This window comes from Dunckerocampus dactyliophorus, chromosome 8, assembly GCF_027744805.1.
Source record: "Dunckerocampus dactyliophorus isolate RoL2022-P2 chromosome 8, RoL_Ddac_1.1, whole genome shotgun sequence".
In the NCBI taxonomy this organism is placed as follows: Eukaryota; Metazoa; Chordata; class Actinopteri; order Syngnathiformes; family Syngnathidae; genus Dunckerocampus; species Dunckerocampus dactyliophorus.
This window is the reverse complement of record NC_072826.1, coordinates 9,590,478-9,609,462: the sequence shown is the minus strand read 5'-3', so window position 1 is coordinate 9,609,462 and position 18,985 is coordinate 9,590,478. Positions and strand designations below refer to the sequence as shown.

Below are 18,985 nucleotides of genomic sequence, written 5' to 3'. Positions count from 1 at the left end.
TGACGAAGCTCTTCGGATGAGGAGCGAAACGTCCGACACCTTCTACACAGAAGTACAGATGACGTCTCAAGATGCTTTAACATTTGCAACAAAATTAAACGCCCCCAACACATTTGACACTTGTAAATCAGCATAAAGCTTCAGTCATGTCACTGCAGCCTCGTGGTGTGTGTCTGTGTGTGTGTGTAATGAAGCTCAGCAGGATCCTTACCAGCTGCCACCAGGAGTACTTGTTGCAGTGGGGGGGCCCCGACTGAAGAAACACTGTAAATATCTTGTCTTGCAGACCACACCATGAGAACGTCTAGAGGTTCTTGCAACCTGTGACTTAGATCAATATGTCAGTACCATGCAATGAATATGTTTTTAAACTTGTCAACATGTAATATTGCATCGTTTCCGTGACACACAATTTTGAGTCTTGAGTTGTGTGTACAGTGTTTTACTGCAGTATATGATGTACACACTGTTGACTTTAAATATGTGAACTGGATCTGCTGCCTTTTGTGCTACTCAAACATTATCTTAATTTTGCAAGTCAGATGAGTGGAACCACTTTTACATGTCATTCCTTTTTGTCAAACATGACATTAAATAGGTAGAAATTGGCTACATTTATTTTGTGTTATGTGCACAAAAAAATTCAGTAACCTCTTAATATTTTTTACCCTAACAGCAAATACTGTAGTGTGCTTCCAATACAAACGGCATTTAGTGTGTCGTTTCAGAGCCCTTGCTTTAAAGGTTTGACCAAATCTTACAGCCTTTTAAGTTAAATCTGTGCATACCAGGGTTCTTAAAGGAAATATGGGCAAAGTGAAAGAACGTGGAGTCGTAGACTCTATTTCAGGTGTCATTATGAAATCTAAATTGCAAAGAGCTCACTGCTAGTATTAAACAGCAGCAAAATAAACAATGGCAGAGAATGCGTGATATACTTAAATGACACCCCTTTTATTGCAAGCAGGAAAAAAAGGCCATGTCATGAAAACGTCCCACACACCAGTCTTCGCGTGAGGAAGAGAACATGATTTGCAGACAGCAGTGGAGGATGGGAAGACAGCCAGGAAGGAGAGGAGATAAGACTTTAATTGAAGCGGTTTCGTTTTCCATCAGGTGATGTAGAAAGAGAACAAAGTCTATACAATGACTGGGGGAGAACAATAATGGCACTTGAGTCGTGTGGTGGCTGCTGCACTTTCAGTTGTGTCATTCAGATTAAAAGTGAATCATTTCAAAACATTCTGTGAACAGTATACACATGGCTAGAAAATGCTCCACGAGTTAGTTCCAGAATTAATAGTGAATGTTAGTACTGGAAGACAAGATTCGTGCTTTAAATTTATAGTTAAAAGAATAATTTTCAAATTACTAATAAAAAAGGGTGTATAACGAATAAAAGCAACATTTTTTGGCAGTATGCAAATCATGGTATGAACAACTGATTCAGATTTAAAAGTCTTTCATTGCGCTACATTATCTAGGATCATTCCTGACCGCACCATTGATCCACAAATGTACAAATTCATTTTCCCCACTTTTTCATTTATTTATTATAATTATTTCCATCACTTTTCCATGAGTCAGACACTCTTTTTCCCAATTAAAACAAGTCCAGTAGGTGACACTTGTATAGAACCTGAAAAAGTCCTCAAGGTGGGGCTGAGTAGAGGAAGGAAGGAGGGAAGGAGGTTGAGGGGGAAAAGGACAGGTTTGAAGGTGGACAAAAAGGAGGGAGGGATGATTGTCCTCCCAGGAACCTCTTCCACATGAGAATATAAGCTATGTGAAATTTTGCGTGTTCATTTGCTCCTCTTCTTGGCGTCTTCTCTACTCCACATCCCCAGCATCGTCTCCATCTCCATCCATTAGCAAAGCAGCGTATTTACTGGCTGAGCTGAACTTCTGAAAAAGACAACCAATCAACCACTCTCAGCAAAACTCTCGAGTAAATGAAATGGTGCCCTGGTGATGGGCTGTTCTTTCACAAAAAAAAAACAAAAAAACGAAAATGTGGTGGAGGAGCCCAAGACCTTTGGGAAAACCCTTTTACCAACTATTAACAACTGCTGTTAAGATGCCCAGTGAAGGACTTACAGGGGTTGGGGTTTCTTCGTATTTCTTTGGCTCAGGTGGTGGTCTGGAGTCTCGGTCTCTTCTGTTATCCTTTCTACAGTCAGAATGAACCCGAAGGTTAACATTCATCGACAGGACTCACCAGTGGACAGACAACACTTGCCAAGTATACTCTAACACTGAAAACCTAAACACTACAGGTGGGCAAATGATCAATGTTGACCATTTTCATCAACCAGCTGACGGGCACCCGGTGCAATAGGTGCCCATGTCCACAAAACAAGTCAATGATAATCAAAACTTCCTTTCTAGTACTAGTTCTGTGCGGTAGCTGGTCTAGTACTAGACTATCAATTAAGTACTGTGAGCATTTTCGGTAGCAAAGGCGTGAAATGTCTTGCTGCCTAAGAGTTGAAGGATTGCACAACATTAGAAACAATGAATGCATCATTAGTTGTGTAGCTTAACATGGGCCACTCTTTGCAGATGCCCTCATTCTAGCTCCCTGTCTGTCTTTTAACAACTTAAAGAGTTGCCAAGCTTTGGGTGGCTGACCTGTCTGCCTCCTTTCTTCGGTCTCTGTTGGGCCCCTCTCCTCGCCCCCGCCCTGCTCCAGGCCCCGCAGGCCCACCTCGTGCCCGTGGGGGCCCCCGGTCTCGATGTGCACCATCAGCCTTGTTCTCATCTTAAAGGAGAAGCCAAACAGTTGAGAGAATGGTTGGACTATAGACTGTCAACTACACTTGTAACACACTGCATCAACTTCAGTGACTGATGGAGGGGCATTGAGTGGCTGATAACTAGATAAAAGTTGGAAGGTTGGGCCCACTCAGTCCTGCTTTCAGACTGCATTACAGTAAGGTGTTCTTTGATTACTATGATTCAGTCACCTCTACTTCCAGTTTCAGGCATCCCACATCATTATTTCAGAAAGCAAAGTGTTATGCATTTTCAATATGCCTCTGTACAAACACTGACCAAAGTCATTTAGGAACTGCATGGAACCCCTGAATCGGATTCATATTTGTTATTACAGACGGCACCACGATAAACGACTAGCAGCAAGATATTCGAACATAATGCAAATGTCTTCAGGGGCTTTCAGCAGATACAGACAACAGAGGTAAGTCCAAAAAAAAGCTTTTCAACAAACCCAGCGACACTGATCATTCAATTATTACACTTACAACATACAATCGGTGCTGACGATGCTGTTAATTTTTCTAAGCATTTTGTATGAACAAGAAAACATTTGGTCAAAAAGCTGGTACACAAAGAAAGCAAAGCAATGCAAACTAAGCATGCTTACACATTTTAGAATTAGAGGATATGCGCCCTTTAAAATAAAGTGAATTGGTGCAATATTGGTGGTTCTCAAGTTGAAAGTGCCGTCCGTCCAACTCCAAACTACTCTTTTCACCAAAAAAATAACACCACCACCGACTAGCATATTTGTTACCAACAGTGATTAAAAATTACCGATTGAACAAACAAATTATTTGTCACAGATGGAAGTAGGGATTTAAATCTCTTTGTGGTAGACGAATCAAGAAGCATCTAGATACACGGGTTAAGATTGAAAACTGATATATCTTAAAAAACAGAACGATTCGATAGTGTACAAACGGTACAATTCGAGTCAATATGATTCAAAGGTTACATATGTTGATGTAGACGTTAATCTTACATTCTAAAATAAAGAAGCCAATTCTATAACAGTGGCATTTTACAGTATTTTCAAATGTGTGAAAGAGCACATCATAACCCCAGAACATGCTGTTAAGCAGGGGTCCCCAACCACCGTGCTGCGGGAAACATCCAGGAGCATTGATTTAAAAATAAATAAATAAATACAGAAATAAAAGTTTAAAAAAAATACATAAATTTAAAAAAAAAAAATCACTATATCAAATTGTATGTAAATAGATATAAATTTTGAAAACATGGGCTACTGTTTTATTTAACAAATATACAGTTAGAATTCCCCCAGTTTTTGCATGTTTGTTGCCAGTGGAACCTTGTCCCACTTTGTTCGACAGTCCTTGAAGGCACCATCTAACTTTTTCCCACGCCACACAGATAGACCATTAGCCTGTGTTTTTTCTTTCACCTCATATTTGGTCCCAAATGCTGATACTATGTGGGAATGCATAAAGGTAAGATGTGATGACGTCAGAGTGCTAATGTGCATATTTGTTCGGTGCACCTCTCTGAAAAACAAACTCAAGGCTCTTACTGGTGGGTCTTAGTGTCACACAATACATTATAGATAAATTACATTGCTATAAAGTACGTATGTTTTGCTGAATCTTTCCTGGTGACTAGCTAGGGGGCTGCTAAATGCTATTTAGGTCCATTCTCGTCTTCAGTTATGCTAAGCTACGGAGCATGCTCGACAATCGTTTCGCTGGCAGTCCAGGCTCTTGCGTTGCGTAAGAGACGGACTGTCAACCAGTTGCTAGTCTTGTGATACCCGGTACATGTCAACAATCGATTAACCTAAGGATCTAAGGCTGATTCTTATTAATCCAGGAGGCTGCTACCGATGCCGCATCCCTCGCTTGTCAAACCAGATATCCGGTCGCATCGGTTTATCGTTCACAACCCTAGTTCCAACTTAAACTTTTGTAAAAAAATGTGTTCAAACTGAAAAAAGATATATCTATATCTATCTATCTATCTATATATATTTATATATATATATTGATATAGATATATATATATATATATAGATATATATATCTATATCTATCTATCTATCTATATATATTTATATATATATATTGATATAGATATATATATATATATATATATATATATATATAGATATATATATGCACATACATAAGCCATAAGTCATTGTGTGGTTATGACAAGCTATACATTCAATGATGGTCAACATTAGCACCTAACTTTGCAAAATGGCATGCGTTGCGTGGCTTGCAACGTTTGAGCAGGGAGAGGGTTGAATATACACATTCGAAAGTTAATGTCCCCTATGCAGTACGAACCCAGGCAGACAGAACCTCTAAGTCTGATGACAAGCGCTCATTTTTACTGGATCCTCCATCTGGTTAAAACTTGCGCTTGCTTATTTTTTTTCAGCAATTCGCAGTTTTAGTCGTGATTGTCCGAGTTGATTAAGCAGCTTATTGTTGCACTTGTGACAGCTCTGCTTTCAAAAATGCCATTCATCAGTTCTTTTGCAATCGTGATGACTATATATTTCAAGTGTATAGTCAAACTCTTCGACGACTATTAATCAGTGTTGAGGTTTGTTGAAATCCCCCCTTAAATGTCTGTGTTCATCACTACGTCTTACCCTTTCCAGGTCCTCTTTCATCGGCAGAACTTGAGCTAAAATGACAATGAATCGGGTAAATACACATCACTACAATAAATGTATGTACTTGATATGCATCTAAAATTGTACACTTACCTCAACTTGTGCGGGGCTGAATCAACTGGGGAGGCTGGGGATCGCCCGTCAGCCTCATTAGAGCCCGCACTGGCCGCACTTCTCTTGGCCCAGGCATTTTCCTTGGGGGGAGGTGCAGGCATCACTTTCAGAGGCTCCTTGGAGGGGGGAGGATGTGAGGAGGACCCAGAAGATAAGGGGTCATCTTCCCTCCCACTGAAAACCTCATTGTCTCCGGAGCGCTCCCCGTCTCGACACCGTGAGCCTGACAGAAGACGGGACGCTGTTTAGCAACAAATCTGTCTAAATCGGTATGAGTGAGCACTTCTTTGCTGAGATAATCCATCCACCTCTGAGGTGTGTTATATCAAGATGCTGGTCAGACAGTATGATTATTGCACAGATACACCTTAGGGTGGCCACAATAAAAGGTCACTCCAAAATGTGCAGTTTTGTTTGGCACTTTTGAAGGCGTTTCCTTCATGAATGAATCCCGGTTTTTGCCATACAGGGCAGATCGATGGCAGAGAGCGTGTATAGCTTCGTGTGGGCAAGCGGTTTGCTAATATCAGCGTTGTGGATTGAGTGGCCCATGGTGGCGGTGGGGTTGCAGTGCAAATAGGCGTATGTTATAGACAACGAACACAGGTGCTTTTTATTGTTGGCATTTAGCATGCACGGAGATACCGTGACGATACCAAGAGATGCACTGTTGTGCCATTCTTCCACAACCATCATCTCATGTTGCAGCACGACAATGGACAGCCCCATGTTGCAAGGATCCATACACAATTCTTGGAAGCTGAAAACATCTCAGTTCTTGCATGGCCAGCTTTTTCACCGGGCAGGTCACCCACTGACCATGTTTGGGATGCTCTGGATCGGCCGATACGACAGCGTGCTGCCAATATCCAGCAACTTCGCACAGCCAATGAGAAGAGTGGACGACCATTCCACATGCCAGCATCACAAACTGATTAATTCTACACGAAGGAAAAGTTTTGCACTGCGTGGTCAGACCAGATATTGAGTGATATTCATACGGAGATACTGACTGGTCTTCTGACCCCGCCTCATTACAGTAAAACTGCACATTTTGGAGTGGCATTTTATTGGGGCCAGCCTAAGCCATATCTGTACAATAATCATGCTTTTAGCCTGTTGATAAGCCACACCTGTGAGGTGAATAGATTATCGACAAAGGAGAAGTGCTCACTAAAGACATTTAGACAGACATCTGAATAGTATTTGAGGCAAATAGGCCTTTTGTGTATATAGAAAAAGTTTTAGATTTTTTAGTTCAACTCGCGAAAGATCTGAGCAAAAACAAGTGTTCCGTTTATATTTTTGTTGAGTGTAATTACAGGGATTTTAAATGCCTCTTCAGACTGAGATTACTTACTGAAAACGTACATGAACAGTAGCTCTCACCTCTTCCAGAACCACTTCCTTGCTGAGAGGACTCACTTCCTGTGCGAGATCTCTCAGTATGAGATTCCTCATTACGCCAGCTTGGGTCTCTAAATATAGTAAATCAAATATTTACTGGAACATGCTTAAGAATACGTAGGCAGATATATAATTTTCAATTTAGCCTACTAGAATTTTTTTAAACAATTGAATGTATTTTAAGGCAAACTAACCTGTCTCTCATCTTTCTGTCAGAACCTCGGCCCTTGTCTTCCTCCAGCTGCCTCTGCAGCCTTTCTTCCTCTTTTTTCAGCCTCTCCTCCACCTGCCTTTCCTTGGCTGCTGTGTCAACTGGTTTGGCACCACCAAAGATGGAGGAGGACCTGCTGCTGGAGGTCGGCGCAGCCGCTGGGGAAGTACCACCACTGCTACCTTCTTCTTCCTTGGGAACACTGCGGGGCTTCAGATTCAACTTGGGTCTCTGCTGGGGAGCTGGAGGGGTCAGGTATGTGGTGAGTTGTGAGGTGCAGTTATTAAAACACAAACGACAACCAAATTCTTAACAGTGAATGTCACACACTTCTCTCCTCACGTCTATCATCTCGTCTTTCATATCGGTCATCTCCGTAGCGATCCCGGTCTCCGTAGCGATCCCGGTCTCCGTAGCGATCCCGGTCTCCGTAACGGTCGTTGCTACCTCGACTATCATCATAATCCCGGCGGAAGCCACTGCCAAAGGCACGACGACCACCACCACCACCACCACCACCACCACGAGAGTCATAACCTAGAAAGCAGAGGGAAAAAGTCAATAGGTGGGTTGAAGGTTGACACACACCAATCCATATTTTTTCACTTTCGATGTGATCCCGATACCTGAATTTTGATATCAAGACAACACTGATACTATTCTGACACCACAGCTCTGTTTGCTTTAATATTCTTACTATTGTTAATTTGATCTGAGGCCTTAATAAATACTCTTCTCTATAGGCATGTATGATGTATGTACTCATGTATGTCCCAAAAGGTCAAGTAACCGGTCAGAAAAGAAAGTGAGAAACACACAAAATCCTGTTAACATGGCTGCAGGAAGCACGTTAATTCACAATCAGCTCGTCTCTTTAGCAACAGTCAAGAAACCTTCTCAACACATACAACACACTTTAGGCCTTCAAAATAAGCGTGCTGTACACCACATTCTTTGTACTTGTGGTAACAAAGTAAGGGTGTCATTAAAAAAAAAAAAAGCTTACACTACTACAAGGAAAATTATGGAGTTCATAGCATTGGATATCCATTTTCGGTCGCTGTTCACTTTATTTTTGGTAAGAGGCTCAAATCAGTTCTGCAGTGTAACCTGTGCAACTTTTATTTGTTTAAAAATGTGGAAAAGGGAACTTATATAACTTAGGAGTTTGGACAGCAATTTTTAAAACTTTTCATTTATATTTGAGAGAACGACCTAATGTACAGTTAAAACAACAACTTTGTATTGTTTCATGGGTATTGTTCAATGTTTTTCAACAAAATAACATTGGAATATTGAAGGTGTATGCTGTCAGTTATTAAAAAAATAAATAAATCTGTCAGTCAAAATCAGGATCGGCTTGTCAGGCTTTACAATGATCGGTGATCAGCAAGAAAATTGCCATCAGTGCACACCTAATTATTATAGAAGCATTTCAAAACAGTTTACAGGTTTCAAAGGCTTCGCGCCTTTGGCTGCTGACGAATACGATAATGTAATGCGTTATTTCCGTATTTCAGACATGTCTGTTCACAGTGAAGCTTGGCTGTGTAGATGTTATTTCTCTCCAGACTCGTATTACTCTATGGCTAGATGCAGACTCACCTCCTCTATCGTAATCTCGCCGGTCTCTGTCATCATAGCGCTCCCGGTAGCGGTCTCTTCCACCGTCATAGCGGTCGTTGTCCCGTCGGGGTCCATCTCTGTAACGATCTGACTCGTAGCGATCTCGTGATCCTGCAAGAAAGCAAAGACATTCAATTTAGAGGGATGTAATGAGTTCTATAGCTCAAAATGATCAATGCAAGTCATTTTGCCTTTAGAAGACAAGTCCACAGTAATACTGTAATGCCCCCTTTCGACTCCACACTAACGGCTGGGCTCTGCTCTCCTTGATATGCGCCTGTTGGTTATTCACTTCAAAATTGTACAACTTCATTTGTCGCGGGAACTCTGCTGTTGTGATCACATGGGCTCTATTCCGGTCGCTGCTGGATAGACGTGCAGGCTGGAATAGACTGTTTGCATCGCAGTGATATACGATATCAATATCAGATCGGGACATCCCTATTAAACATCAGTCACAATGACATACATTGGAGGAAAACAAGGGTCTTTTACGACAACTCAGCATGTGGCTGTTGGCTACGGTACACTGATTTTAAGGAAGAATTTTATTTGAGAGCAAACTGAGGTCAGAAAGAAAACATACCACTGTAGCAGACCTGCCAACCTTGGAGAAATTTTATGAACGACCCGTTGATGCTGTAACTTTGATGTTTTGAATTGTGGTGTTTGTGAAAGCATTTCACTACGAATGCTATTGATGAATAAGGAGAAAGTGTTGCAAGTGTGGATTGTGAGGAAGAGGCATCTGCGAGTTGAGCTGCATACTGTGTTGGAACTGAGCACTTATGCTGGCGTTAATTCAGTCAATAAAATTTAAAGATCATCAGTCTCTATGTGATTCTATCAGGACGCTACAGTACTTTGCAACACACACCAAATAGATTAATGGGATTTTGCCGAGTGGCTAATATTGTCAGGTAAAAATCTTCATTTTACCTTTTAAATGCTGCTTGCATTGTCGGACAACAAGGGATCCACATGCAGCCAAACAGCACCAGAGGTGATCAGTAATTCCCGCTTGTTATGTGGTATTGACTGAATAGAGGTGATGTGGCGCTTGCTAGGAATGGAGACTGTATGAGACTATTTAAAAAAGGGAGCGCTCTGATTCGCTGAGAACTTGAAACTCCACCCACACAGACTGCCGTGGCAACTCAAGGTCCCAACGACCAGCAAAGCGTACAAGCGTAATTAAGGGTCAAAACCCCTACAGAGTGCAAAAATGTGCACTTTGGCAGGTGAAGACTGTGGATATACTACTAAAGCATACAGAGCTACAGCACAGCAGCAGAGTAAGCTAATGTGTGGATTTATTTCAAATTTTAGTCAAAAACTGAAAAAGTGACATTATGAATCTTGCAATGACAACGGATGTGAGATCACCAACGGTTTACATCACCCAATATGGCATTGGCTCTGCATGCCTGGAACCTTGGTTAACCAGTACAGTGTTCCCTCATTTGACGCGGAGTTAGGTTCCAAAAAATACCAGTGTTAAGTGAAATCCGTGTAGTAGAAGTTGATTTTTTTCCCTTTTTTTAGATATGTTTTTTTCGTTCATTATATATTTTTTAGTTTACAGGATATGTTTTTGCATTTATTATACAGACCTGATCAAAATCTTAAGTTGAAAAAGTGCTAGAATTTGCATTCTGCACATTTGGATCTTAATGAGGTTTTAAGTAGAGCTACAATATGCAAAAGCAAGAAGGGGGAGTGAGACAAAAAGCACTTTGAAAAAGTAATTTATTGAAAACAACAATTAAACTGAAATAAAAAAAAACGATCAAAAAAATAACAAAAAACTCTCCAAACTTGAACAAACGTTTGACGACCCCGCACCACCTGAAGCTCCAGTATTCCACTGAATGAAAAAGCACTTCAGATCATGATGGACCCCCCCCCCCCCCTCCACTGTGCCGGGTAGAAAACATCTCAGGTGGGATCTCCTTGTCATGCCAGTAACGTTAGAAGCCATCTGGACCGTCATGGTTACACTTTTTTCTCATCAGAGAATAAAACTTTTTTTTCCACCTTTCGATGTCCATTGTTGGCAAAGTGGGCAGTTTTGTGATGTTGAAGGAGATGACTTCTTTGAATTTGTTTTTTAAACCCTTTTCCCCCAGATGCCATCTGATGGTTATTGCGCTGCAGTCGGCAACAGTAAGGGTCTTAATTTGGGTTGAACACCGCCCTGTGTCTTGATGGACAGCCAATCGGATCCTCCGGCTCAGTGAGATTTTTTTTTGGGTCTACCACTTGACTTTTTTGCTCTATAATGCTCAGGATCTTCCAAAAAATGTAGAATGACTGTCTTACTGCACCCAACATCAGCAGCAATGGCACCCTGCGGGAGGCCTTGCTTATGCAGCTCGACAATCTGACCACGTTCAAAAAGAAAAAGCTTTTTAGCTTTAGCCATCAGGAGGGCATGACGGTGTGAATGCCTGACAGAAAATGAAATTTTTTTTTGCAGATTTTGGCTTTTATAGCCTGTGGTCTTAAACTTTTGATCAGGTGATAAACAGCCTATTTGAGTTTTTTTGTGTGTTTAAATTATAAGCTCCAAATATTTTTTGTCTCACTCCCCCTTCTTGCTTTTGCATATTGTAGCTCTACTTAAAACCTCATTAAGATCCAATTGTGCAAAATGCAAATTCTAGCAATTTTTCAACTGGTCTTAACATTTTGATCAGGTAAATATATGCTTTTTTCCATTTACAGTGCATGTTTTATTTCCAGGATTTTTTTTTATTATGTTTTTTTTGTTTTGTTTCTTACATATCTTTTAAGGCTGTAAAACCCCTCACCACACATTTTATACACTTTTCTCAGACATGAGAAAATATATATGTTGCGCATAGAGGGCCTTTAAAGCGAGGACCATGCAGTGGTCCATGGGCTGAATCAGCGACGTAGTGTTTCCAAAATAAGCCTGTCTCATCCATAATAAAAACTTGTTCAGGCTTATATCCCCCTTCCTCAATGATGGCTTTAAATTTGCTCATGTTTGCCTCTGCCATCATCCGCACAGGAGGCCTCTCCGTGGTCTTGCTGCGGCGAGTTAAAGCCCTTTTTGCATCCTTGTTAAAATGTGTTGTTGCTGTCGTCCTTATGTTATATTCTCCTTTATGGTACTGGCCAAAGATTCCTTTATTCAGTAATGGCGCCCTGCAACCGTCAATGCAGAGCATTTAGTCGTGGAGAAAACATATGGTGCTTAACAGCCACACTGCTAGCGATCGAACAATTATGTAAATTAGGCAAGCTGAACACATTCTGTACTGTACAGGACACATGGCATGGAGGAGATTGATTGATGGTCTGCAGTCCCTTAGCCAATGGGGACACAGAATACAACGTGGGTTCTCCCTTAGCGAACCAAGACGCAGAACACAGTGGTTCATGCGCTGAAAACAAATTTTAAAAAAAACAACAACAAAAAAAACATGCTACATTGTAAAAAATTGCACACAAAAAAAAAGTCTAATAAAAAGTCAGCGTAAAGTGAACCGCCTTGTAGAGAGGAAACACTGTACTGCAAATAGTAACTTGTATGATCTGGTTTTGCCAGTGAGTAGTCATGATTACACTTCCAACTGTCTATTTAGTTTGACAAACATTACCAAAGGGTAAATTTCCAAGGTAAGGTTTTTGAAACATCAACAAGTGCCAACTATTTTGACTCCATTCAGTCGCATACAAAAATTCAAAGTCCACAGATCTGCTGCGGAAATGTAGGAGTTAATCGTATAAATCAATTACAAGTTATATACGATGTGACTTACTCTCTCCAAAGGCATCATCTCTCCTGGGAGGTCCATCATCAACATCTGCACTCGGCCGAGCCCTCCAGTCGCTGTCTGTCTTGTCAGGCCCCATGTCCGCCATTCTCCCACCTCGGTCGCGACCTCCCATAGGCCCACTGTCTCTCTCTTAAATATAAAACACACCGTGATGTTACAACATAGCATATAAAGTAATCAAAATGATTAGATTTGAGGATTGAAAGATACTTGTAACACCACAGCAGGGTTTCCGCTACATGTACTTGATCATGGCGCGGCGTCACTACAAAATAAAAGCTGCCACCTTAAAAAGTGATTTTTATTTTTATTTTAAAAACATTTAAAAACTTAAATATGAATATATTGTATGAATGGATATATATGCTATATAAATAAATATATAGCTTATTATTTCTGCACATATTGACCACAATTAGTTTGAAAACTAAAATATCCAAAATGTTTCACTGCGCTTTATTTTGATAAACATGCACCGCAATCGCCTGGCTGCCCTGTTGGCACTCGCGCATGTGAGACCAGATAAAAGTATGCGACATGTCGCATGTTTACGTTCACTTTTTTTGTTATCAAGAGAATGAAAAATAGTCCGTAAAATGTGTACCTAGTCAATTGACGACAGGCAAAGCTCATCTATGCCAGCGTGTGTGATTGCTAACGTTTCAATGTCATTCAACTTTTTGGCATCTCTGTTTACACATTTTGCCTGGCTCTCACTGCCTCTCTGGCGGTAGAAAGCTAGCTCGTTTCTGTTCCACAAGCGAGCTACAAGCGGCTATCACGTTCATACGGTACATGCTAACTTTTTTAAAGTGTCACTTAATCTTGCTCTCTTCTTATAATTCTTATGGTTTATCGTCAAAACACTAGATGTGTGTCGAAGTTGTTCAACATAAACACGTAGTGTGTCCAGCTTTAAGATAGTGACGCTATCACAGGGGTCTCCAAAAGGTAGCTCGTAAGCTAGCACGAGCTCACCGGATGATGCCGAGTAGTTCAAAGAATAATTGCTTCACCTCTTAGTATTTTTTATAAGTGCTCTATTCAAACATGACACTTGTATTTAATGACAAATGAGGACACTGTGTGGAGATGTGCTTTTTAATAAAGTGCAATTTAAATGTTGGCAGTCACATAAAACACAAATAGCTCACCTGTCCTTTCTTTTTGTCAAAGTAGCTTTAATAGTGTTGCAAGTTGGATACACCTGTGCCATCATAACCCCGGACTCTGAATTTATACAGGACAGATTTCTATATCAAAAATATTTCAATTGTTATTTTGAACTAAAATTCATTTCATTCAATTCAATTCATTTCCCATGTATTCGTATCACTCTTAAAACAGGCATAAAATTAAATTTAGGTTTGTGTCACATAGTACAAAACGTTGTACTTTTGTACTAGTCACATAGTACTACTGGGCTAAACAGGTCAGGTAACAAAGGAGGTTCAACATTTTAGACTCACTTTAAGTGCTCTCAGCAACTTTGCCACTAAATTAACAGTTTTGCATTGTTCTCTGTTCATGTTCTGCTAGTTGTTGAAAAGTTAAATGTATAAGTTAATAAATAATAAAAATTGTTATAAGCCATAATTTTTAAAAATTGCAGATGCAGATGCATCAGATGCGGCAGTCCGCCTTCCCATGCAGTCCACCACCACAGCTTCAAAAAAAAATCCAAGGGGAAACCCTGCACAGTAATAACATTTAAAAAGGCTTTACAGAAGAATCGCTTTGTACCTTTGTCATTGGATTGGTCTGCTATATCCACACGGATTCTTCGGTTTCCCAGATTCTGTAGGTATTACAGATTGAATAAATTAAAAGATCCACCAGTGTTATTGTATGAAATTTGGCAAAGACTGCACTGCCTCACCTCCTCATTGAGACTTAAGGCCCTCAGGAGAGATTCCACATCGTCAAACTCAGCATAGCCAAAACCCTTCAACCTCTCAGGGTTGCTGGGTTCCCGAGGCAGACGCACTGCACTGATCTGGAGACAAGCAGCACAAATCATATGAGTACCAGACATCTATATTATGTAATTTGGGGTAGCACCTAAAACACAAGATCCTGCTATTTGCCCAAATGTGCGAATGCAACTCCAAGTCAGGAAAGAGAGACTCAACTTCCCACGGTGCAATTTTCCTTAAAGAGCCATGCATGGCCTGTAACAGCGTTTATACGCCGTAAAAAAAAAAAAAAAAAAAAGAAACACTAAAAAAAAATCCATGAAACAATGAATACGCGAAAGATGACTGGACTAGAGCGAGGGAACACTGTAAAGCCACAACAATATTCTGTGTGCCTTGAAAGGTCAGTCAACATTGTCTAAAATGGCCGGTACTGAAGGGGTTGTCTTGTATTTGTTTTACTTGTTTGATCGTTAAGGTTATTATATTTTTTAACATGCTAGTATTGTCAAAATGATGTGCTGAAACACAGAGACATGTATGTATATACACACACAGTATTTTGTCAAAATGATACACACATGAGCAGATATATATAAAAACCATACACACGAGCGTGTGTATTATGTAAAGATATGCTATATCTGCATTTGATTGTACTCACCTGACCTAGACCTGACTAGACCTTTACAGGTGTACTTTGTATACACCAGTATACTTTCTATACAGAGAGTGTAATTGTTTTTTTCCCCTAATCCAATTTCCAATATTTACACAAAAATTACTTTTTAAAAAATATTTTACAACAACTGACCTGACTAAAACTAGACTACATTTTGAGTTATTAACTAAAATGTTTTAAGTTTTTGTCAACAAAAACTGGACTAAAATGATCACATATAGAATTGATTAAAATGTGACTAAAACAAGAAGAATTTTCGTCCAAAAGACTAAGACTAAAAATAAAATGTCTGCCAAAAACAACACTGCTTACACGGTGGGATGAAACAGCAAGGCCAGCTCTGCTAGTGCGTATTTACTTACTGCCAAGCCACGGAAGAAGTCTTTAATGGATTCTTCAGAGACATCATAGGGTAGGTTGCCAAGGAAGGCGGTGTAGGGCGGGCTGCGGGGTAATCGAGACCGGTCAATATTGGGCTCACGAGCTGAACGGGGGGCCGTGGGCAGGATGGACCGGTCAATGGGTGGTGCACGGAACGAATCCTCTTCTGTGTGCCATGAAGTAGAAACTGGAAAGTTGAGCAGAGGGAAATGCATCACTATAAATTTGGAATTCGCCTTCAGTCACAGAACCACCAAGTTGTATGTTTGGATTTCAGAAACGCATATAATTCGACCTTTCAGATAAGTTTGTGAAACAAAGCATCATGCACATCAAATGTGAAACAGCAGACAAAAATTGACAGAAATTGGACAAGCGTTCAATCTTGCCACTGTACCCAAGAGCCAGAGACAGTCTTGCACCCGCAGTGCTGACTAGAAATGACTGCATCTCCTTTAATGTTGCTCTAGCCAATTTGCAATACAAATGCAAATGACCTGTTTTCTTCTCATCGTTTATCCGAACACGCATCAATTTCTTAGTCGTGTAATTTTCTCCACTGGTGAATAACACTCATCACTGTGTTGGCCATGGTAGCGCCAAGCCATTTATGTCTTTAAATTGATTCCTTTAATGCATTTTTGCCATCTGCATACAATGGCTTTGGATAGAAATTGTAAATATGTTTAGAAAATCATACTAGATGGGCTTCATCAAAATAACATTTGTTTTTGATGGGCACGTATGGAGTATTATTTAACATAAGCATGAACGCTGTTGAATTCCTCACACAGACAAAAAAATATGGCTGGAAGCAGTCCTACAATTATTCAAGCATGCACTTCAATTGATTGCACATGTATTTTCAGATATTGTGAAGCTTTTTTGGTGTAAAAAAAATTAGCAATTTAAAGCATGTTTCTACACAGAATGTTGTAAATTCTAGTTTTAGATATAACCACCAGCCAATACACTGTTGCAACAACTAAAGTGAAAACAGCAGCACTCTAGGTACATGATTACCACCACAGTTATCTCAGGCTCTTCAAAGCTGTCAACAGCATTTTATCTCCAGAGCAACTAAAACCTTAGTAGATAAAAAGCACTGCATAGCACAATAGACTTTATAGTTGCAATTTTTGTATGGGCTCACCATCTCCATCCAAATCATCTGTTTCATCAGCCCAGCTAGTGGTTTTGATGGGGTAGCTGGGGGCAACACCACTGCCTCCACTGTCATCTGCCAAGAAATCTGTCAGGGTGAGGGTCTTCCCCTTCTTATTCTTCTTCTTAGCTAAATGGTAGAAAAGAGAGTTCACCTTCAGATATTGAAGATGCACACAATCACTACATCAGCTACACATTTTTGGTTGGGGTGTGAACAACCGAGTTACTGAATATATCGCACATTTAATCATTTTAGCGTGTTACCTTGGTTAAAAAAAGGGTACAAGTGTATCATTACTTAAAAGATATTGTGGGTGACTGCCACACATTCTGCCTTGATTTGCAAAGATTGGTAGACATCAATTTTCATAAAAAGGCAACAGAGTGGACTATTCATAAAGCTGATTAGAATGGGCTTCCAGTAAAACTCAGCCAGGTAGAACAGTCAAATGTGACATGTTCAGGTAGTGTCAATGAATTGTTGTGGAACATTCTCCATTGTCTGAAAGCCAACGTGTTATCCAATTTGTTTTGGTCCGCGGCAGAAAACCGTAGCACAAAGCTCACTGGGATCTTTTTTTCGGTGAAAATCCCAGCAGTCATGACATTCTTTACAAAAACATAGAAAGCATACTGAGTGTTAAGTGAATAACAATAACGCTTGTTTTGTTGGTTATATACTATTTGCCCCCCCATAGCTGTTTTTATAAGATCGTCTATGCCAACGAACCAATATGACAGTTGCGACATGAAAGCTACTCCATAACTCCAGTGTAAACTTTTTTATGTATCATCGTCCTGTATCATGAGACAGTTAACAGTCGAATGCATGTCGACTGCATTCCATTAGAGCCTATAGGCCTCTTAATGCTATCTGTATCTTAGTCAGCAGAAGGCGTGCTGACGATGAGTGTCTGCTGAACTGGCTAGGTTTTACGGCCTAGTGCACGTCGCGACGCCACGACACGACACAAGTGCGCAAGCATAGTAGCAACATTTGACCAGAAAGACGGTACCCTATACGACGAAAGGCAACCGCAAGCCTGTTTTGGATGAGACAAAAGCTATACAGCTGGCCATATTTGACCATGCCTAGACAGCAGGGTGTGCGGTCGCACACGTGGGGTGACTCCTCTGATAGCCCGGGCTGGTCGGCCCAACCACTCCTCCATTGAACGCGCTTGCACCGGGTGCTCACTGTGCTCCGAGTACTACGGCTAGCTAAAAGAGCCGTTTGCTAACACGTCATATAGAAACCAGGGCTTGTAATACTACATTAACTAACAAGTACATACAACAAACACGATACTTAATACTTGTTGACAAAAGAGCACCAGTAATATGTGACTAAACTGTTAAAATTAAGCTAGCCTTTGCTTCGTGCATTTGCCCTCCTTCTGCAGTTCCATATTTACCATCTCCAAACAGCTGCAGATCTTTTTTTAGGCATTAGACAACAACAGGGGCGTAATCGAGAACGCGTATACAACTCCGAAACTCGAACTGCTAAAGTATTCGTGACTTAAACTGCCCGAAATTTACCCCAACCGACCCTGTGGGTTCACCGACATAAACCTCACCTGACGCCGCCATGTTGAAGAGCGAGTTCGCGGTAGTTCCCGGATGAAGGCGTCAGCGGGTTATTATCGGGAGCGCGCATCAGCGTTCACGAGTTCAGCGTCTCCTCCCATAGCGCTCGCCTCCTCTCCATTCATGACTTCTACCATTAACTTCGGGTGCTAACCTACCAATAAACTCAACCTATTGGTGATCACACATACATATATGAAAATAAACTGTACAACATATCATTCATTTTGTGGACCCAACGCACGAACGGGTGTTTTTCTGAATGAACACGGGTATGTCTTGTATTGTTTTTTTTAGTTCTGCGCCCTCTAGTGGACAAATGAATGCACAAAGAAGAGCTGCCACGGTGGCTCTTTTCAACAGGACACTCGGCGGACGTGTGCCTAAACTAACCGGATCCAGTCGGAGAGCTATATTGTAGATTTTGCATTTCCAGATATGCTATGGTATGTTATTTGTGTTGTAGTGTGCAATGTTGTGGAACTGCACTGTGTTATACTGAAGTGTTCCCTGCATTGCATTACAAAATAATCAGTGTTGGGCAAATTACTTTAAAAAACTAATTAGTTATAGTTAGTGGTTACTATCCCCAAAAGGAATTTAATTAGTAACGGGAATACTCATTCATAAATGGAATTAGTTACCTGGGCAAGTAATTAT

At 40.6% G+C, this 18,985-nt stretch overlaps 1 protein-coding gene across 4 annotated transcripts; it reads right to left on the bottom strand.

Annotated features, from left to right (window-relative positions):
- Positions 1-933: 933 nt before the first annotated feature.
- Positions 934-18,463, bottom strand: eif4ba (eukaryotic translation initiation factor 4Ba). 4 transcript variants are annotated; one of them, XM_054785566.1, is made up of 15 exons: positions 18,316-18,463; positions 16,722-16,862; positions 15,550-15,755; positions 14,469-14,585; positions 14,333-14,387; positions 12,572-12,718; positions 8,760-8,891; positions 7,497-7,691; positions 7,138-7,396; positions 6,926-7,014; positions 5,516-5,759; positions 5,399-5,433; positions 2,632-2,761; positions 2,098-2,170; positions 934-1,905 (listed from the first exon to the last, which is right to left on the bottom strand). In XM_054785566.1, the coding sequence occupies exons 1-15, from the start codon at positions 18,326-18,328 to the stop codon at positions 1,831-1,833; spliced, it is 1,911 nt and encodes a 636-aa protein (XP_054641541.1). In that variant the 5' UTR covers positions 18,329-18,463; the 3' UTR covers positions 934-1,830. The 4 variants fall into 4 exon arrangements, with proteins under 4 accessions (XP_054641541.1, XP_054641540.1, XP_054641543.1 ...); XM_054785565.1 differs by having other exon boundaries at positions 7,485-7,691; positions 18,316-18,462; XM_054785568.1 differs by lacking the exon at positions 2,632-2,761 and having other exon boundaries at positions 7,485-7,691; positions 18,316-18,462.
- Between the last annotated feature and the right edge of the window lie 522 nt (positions 18,464-18,985).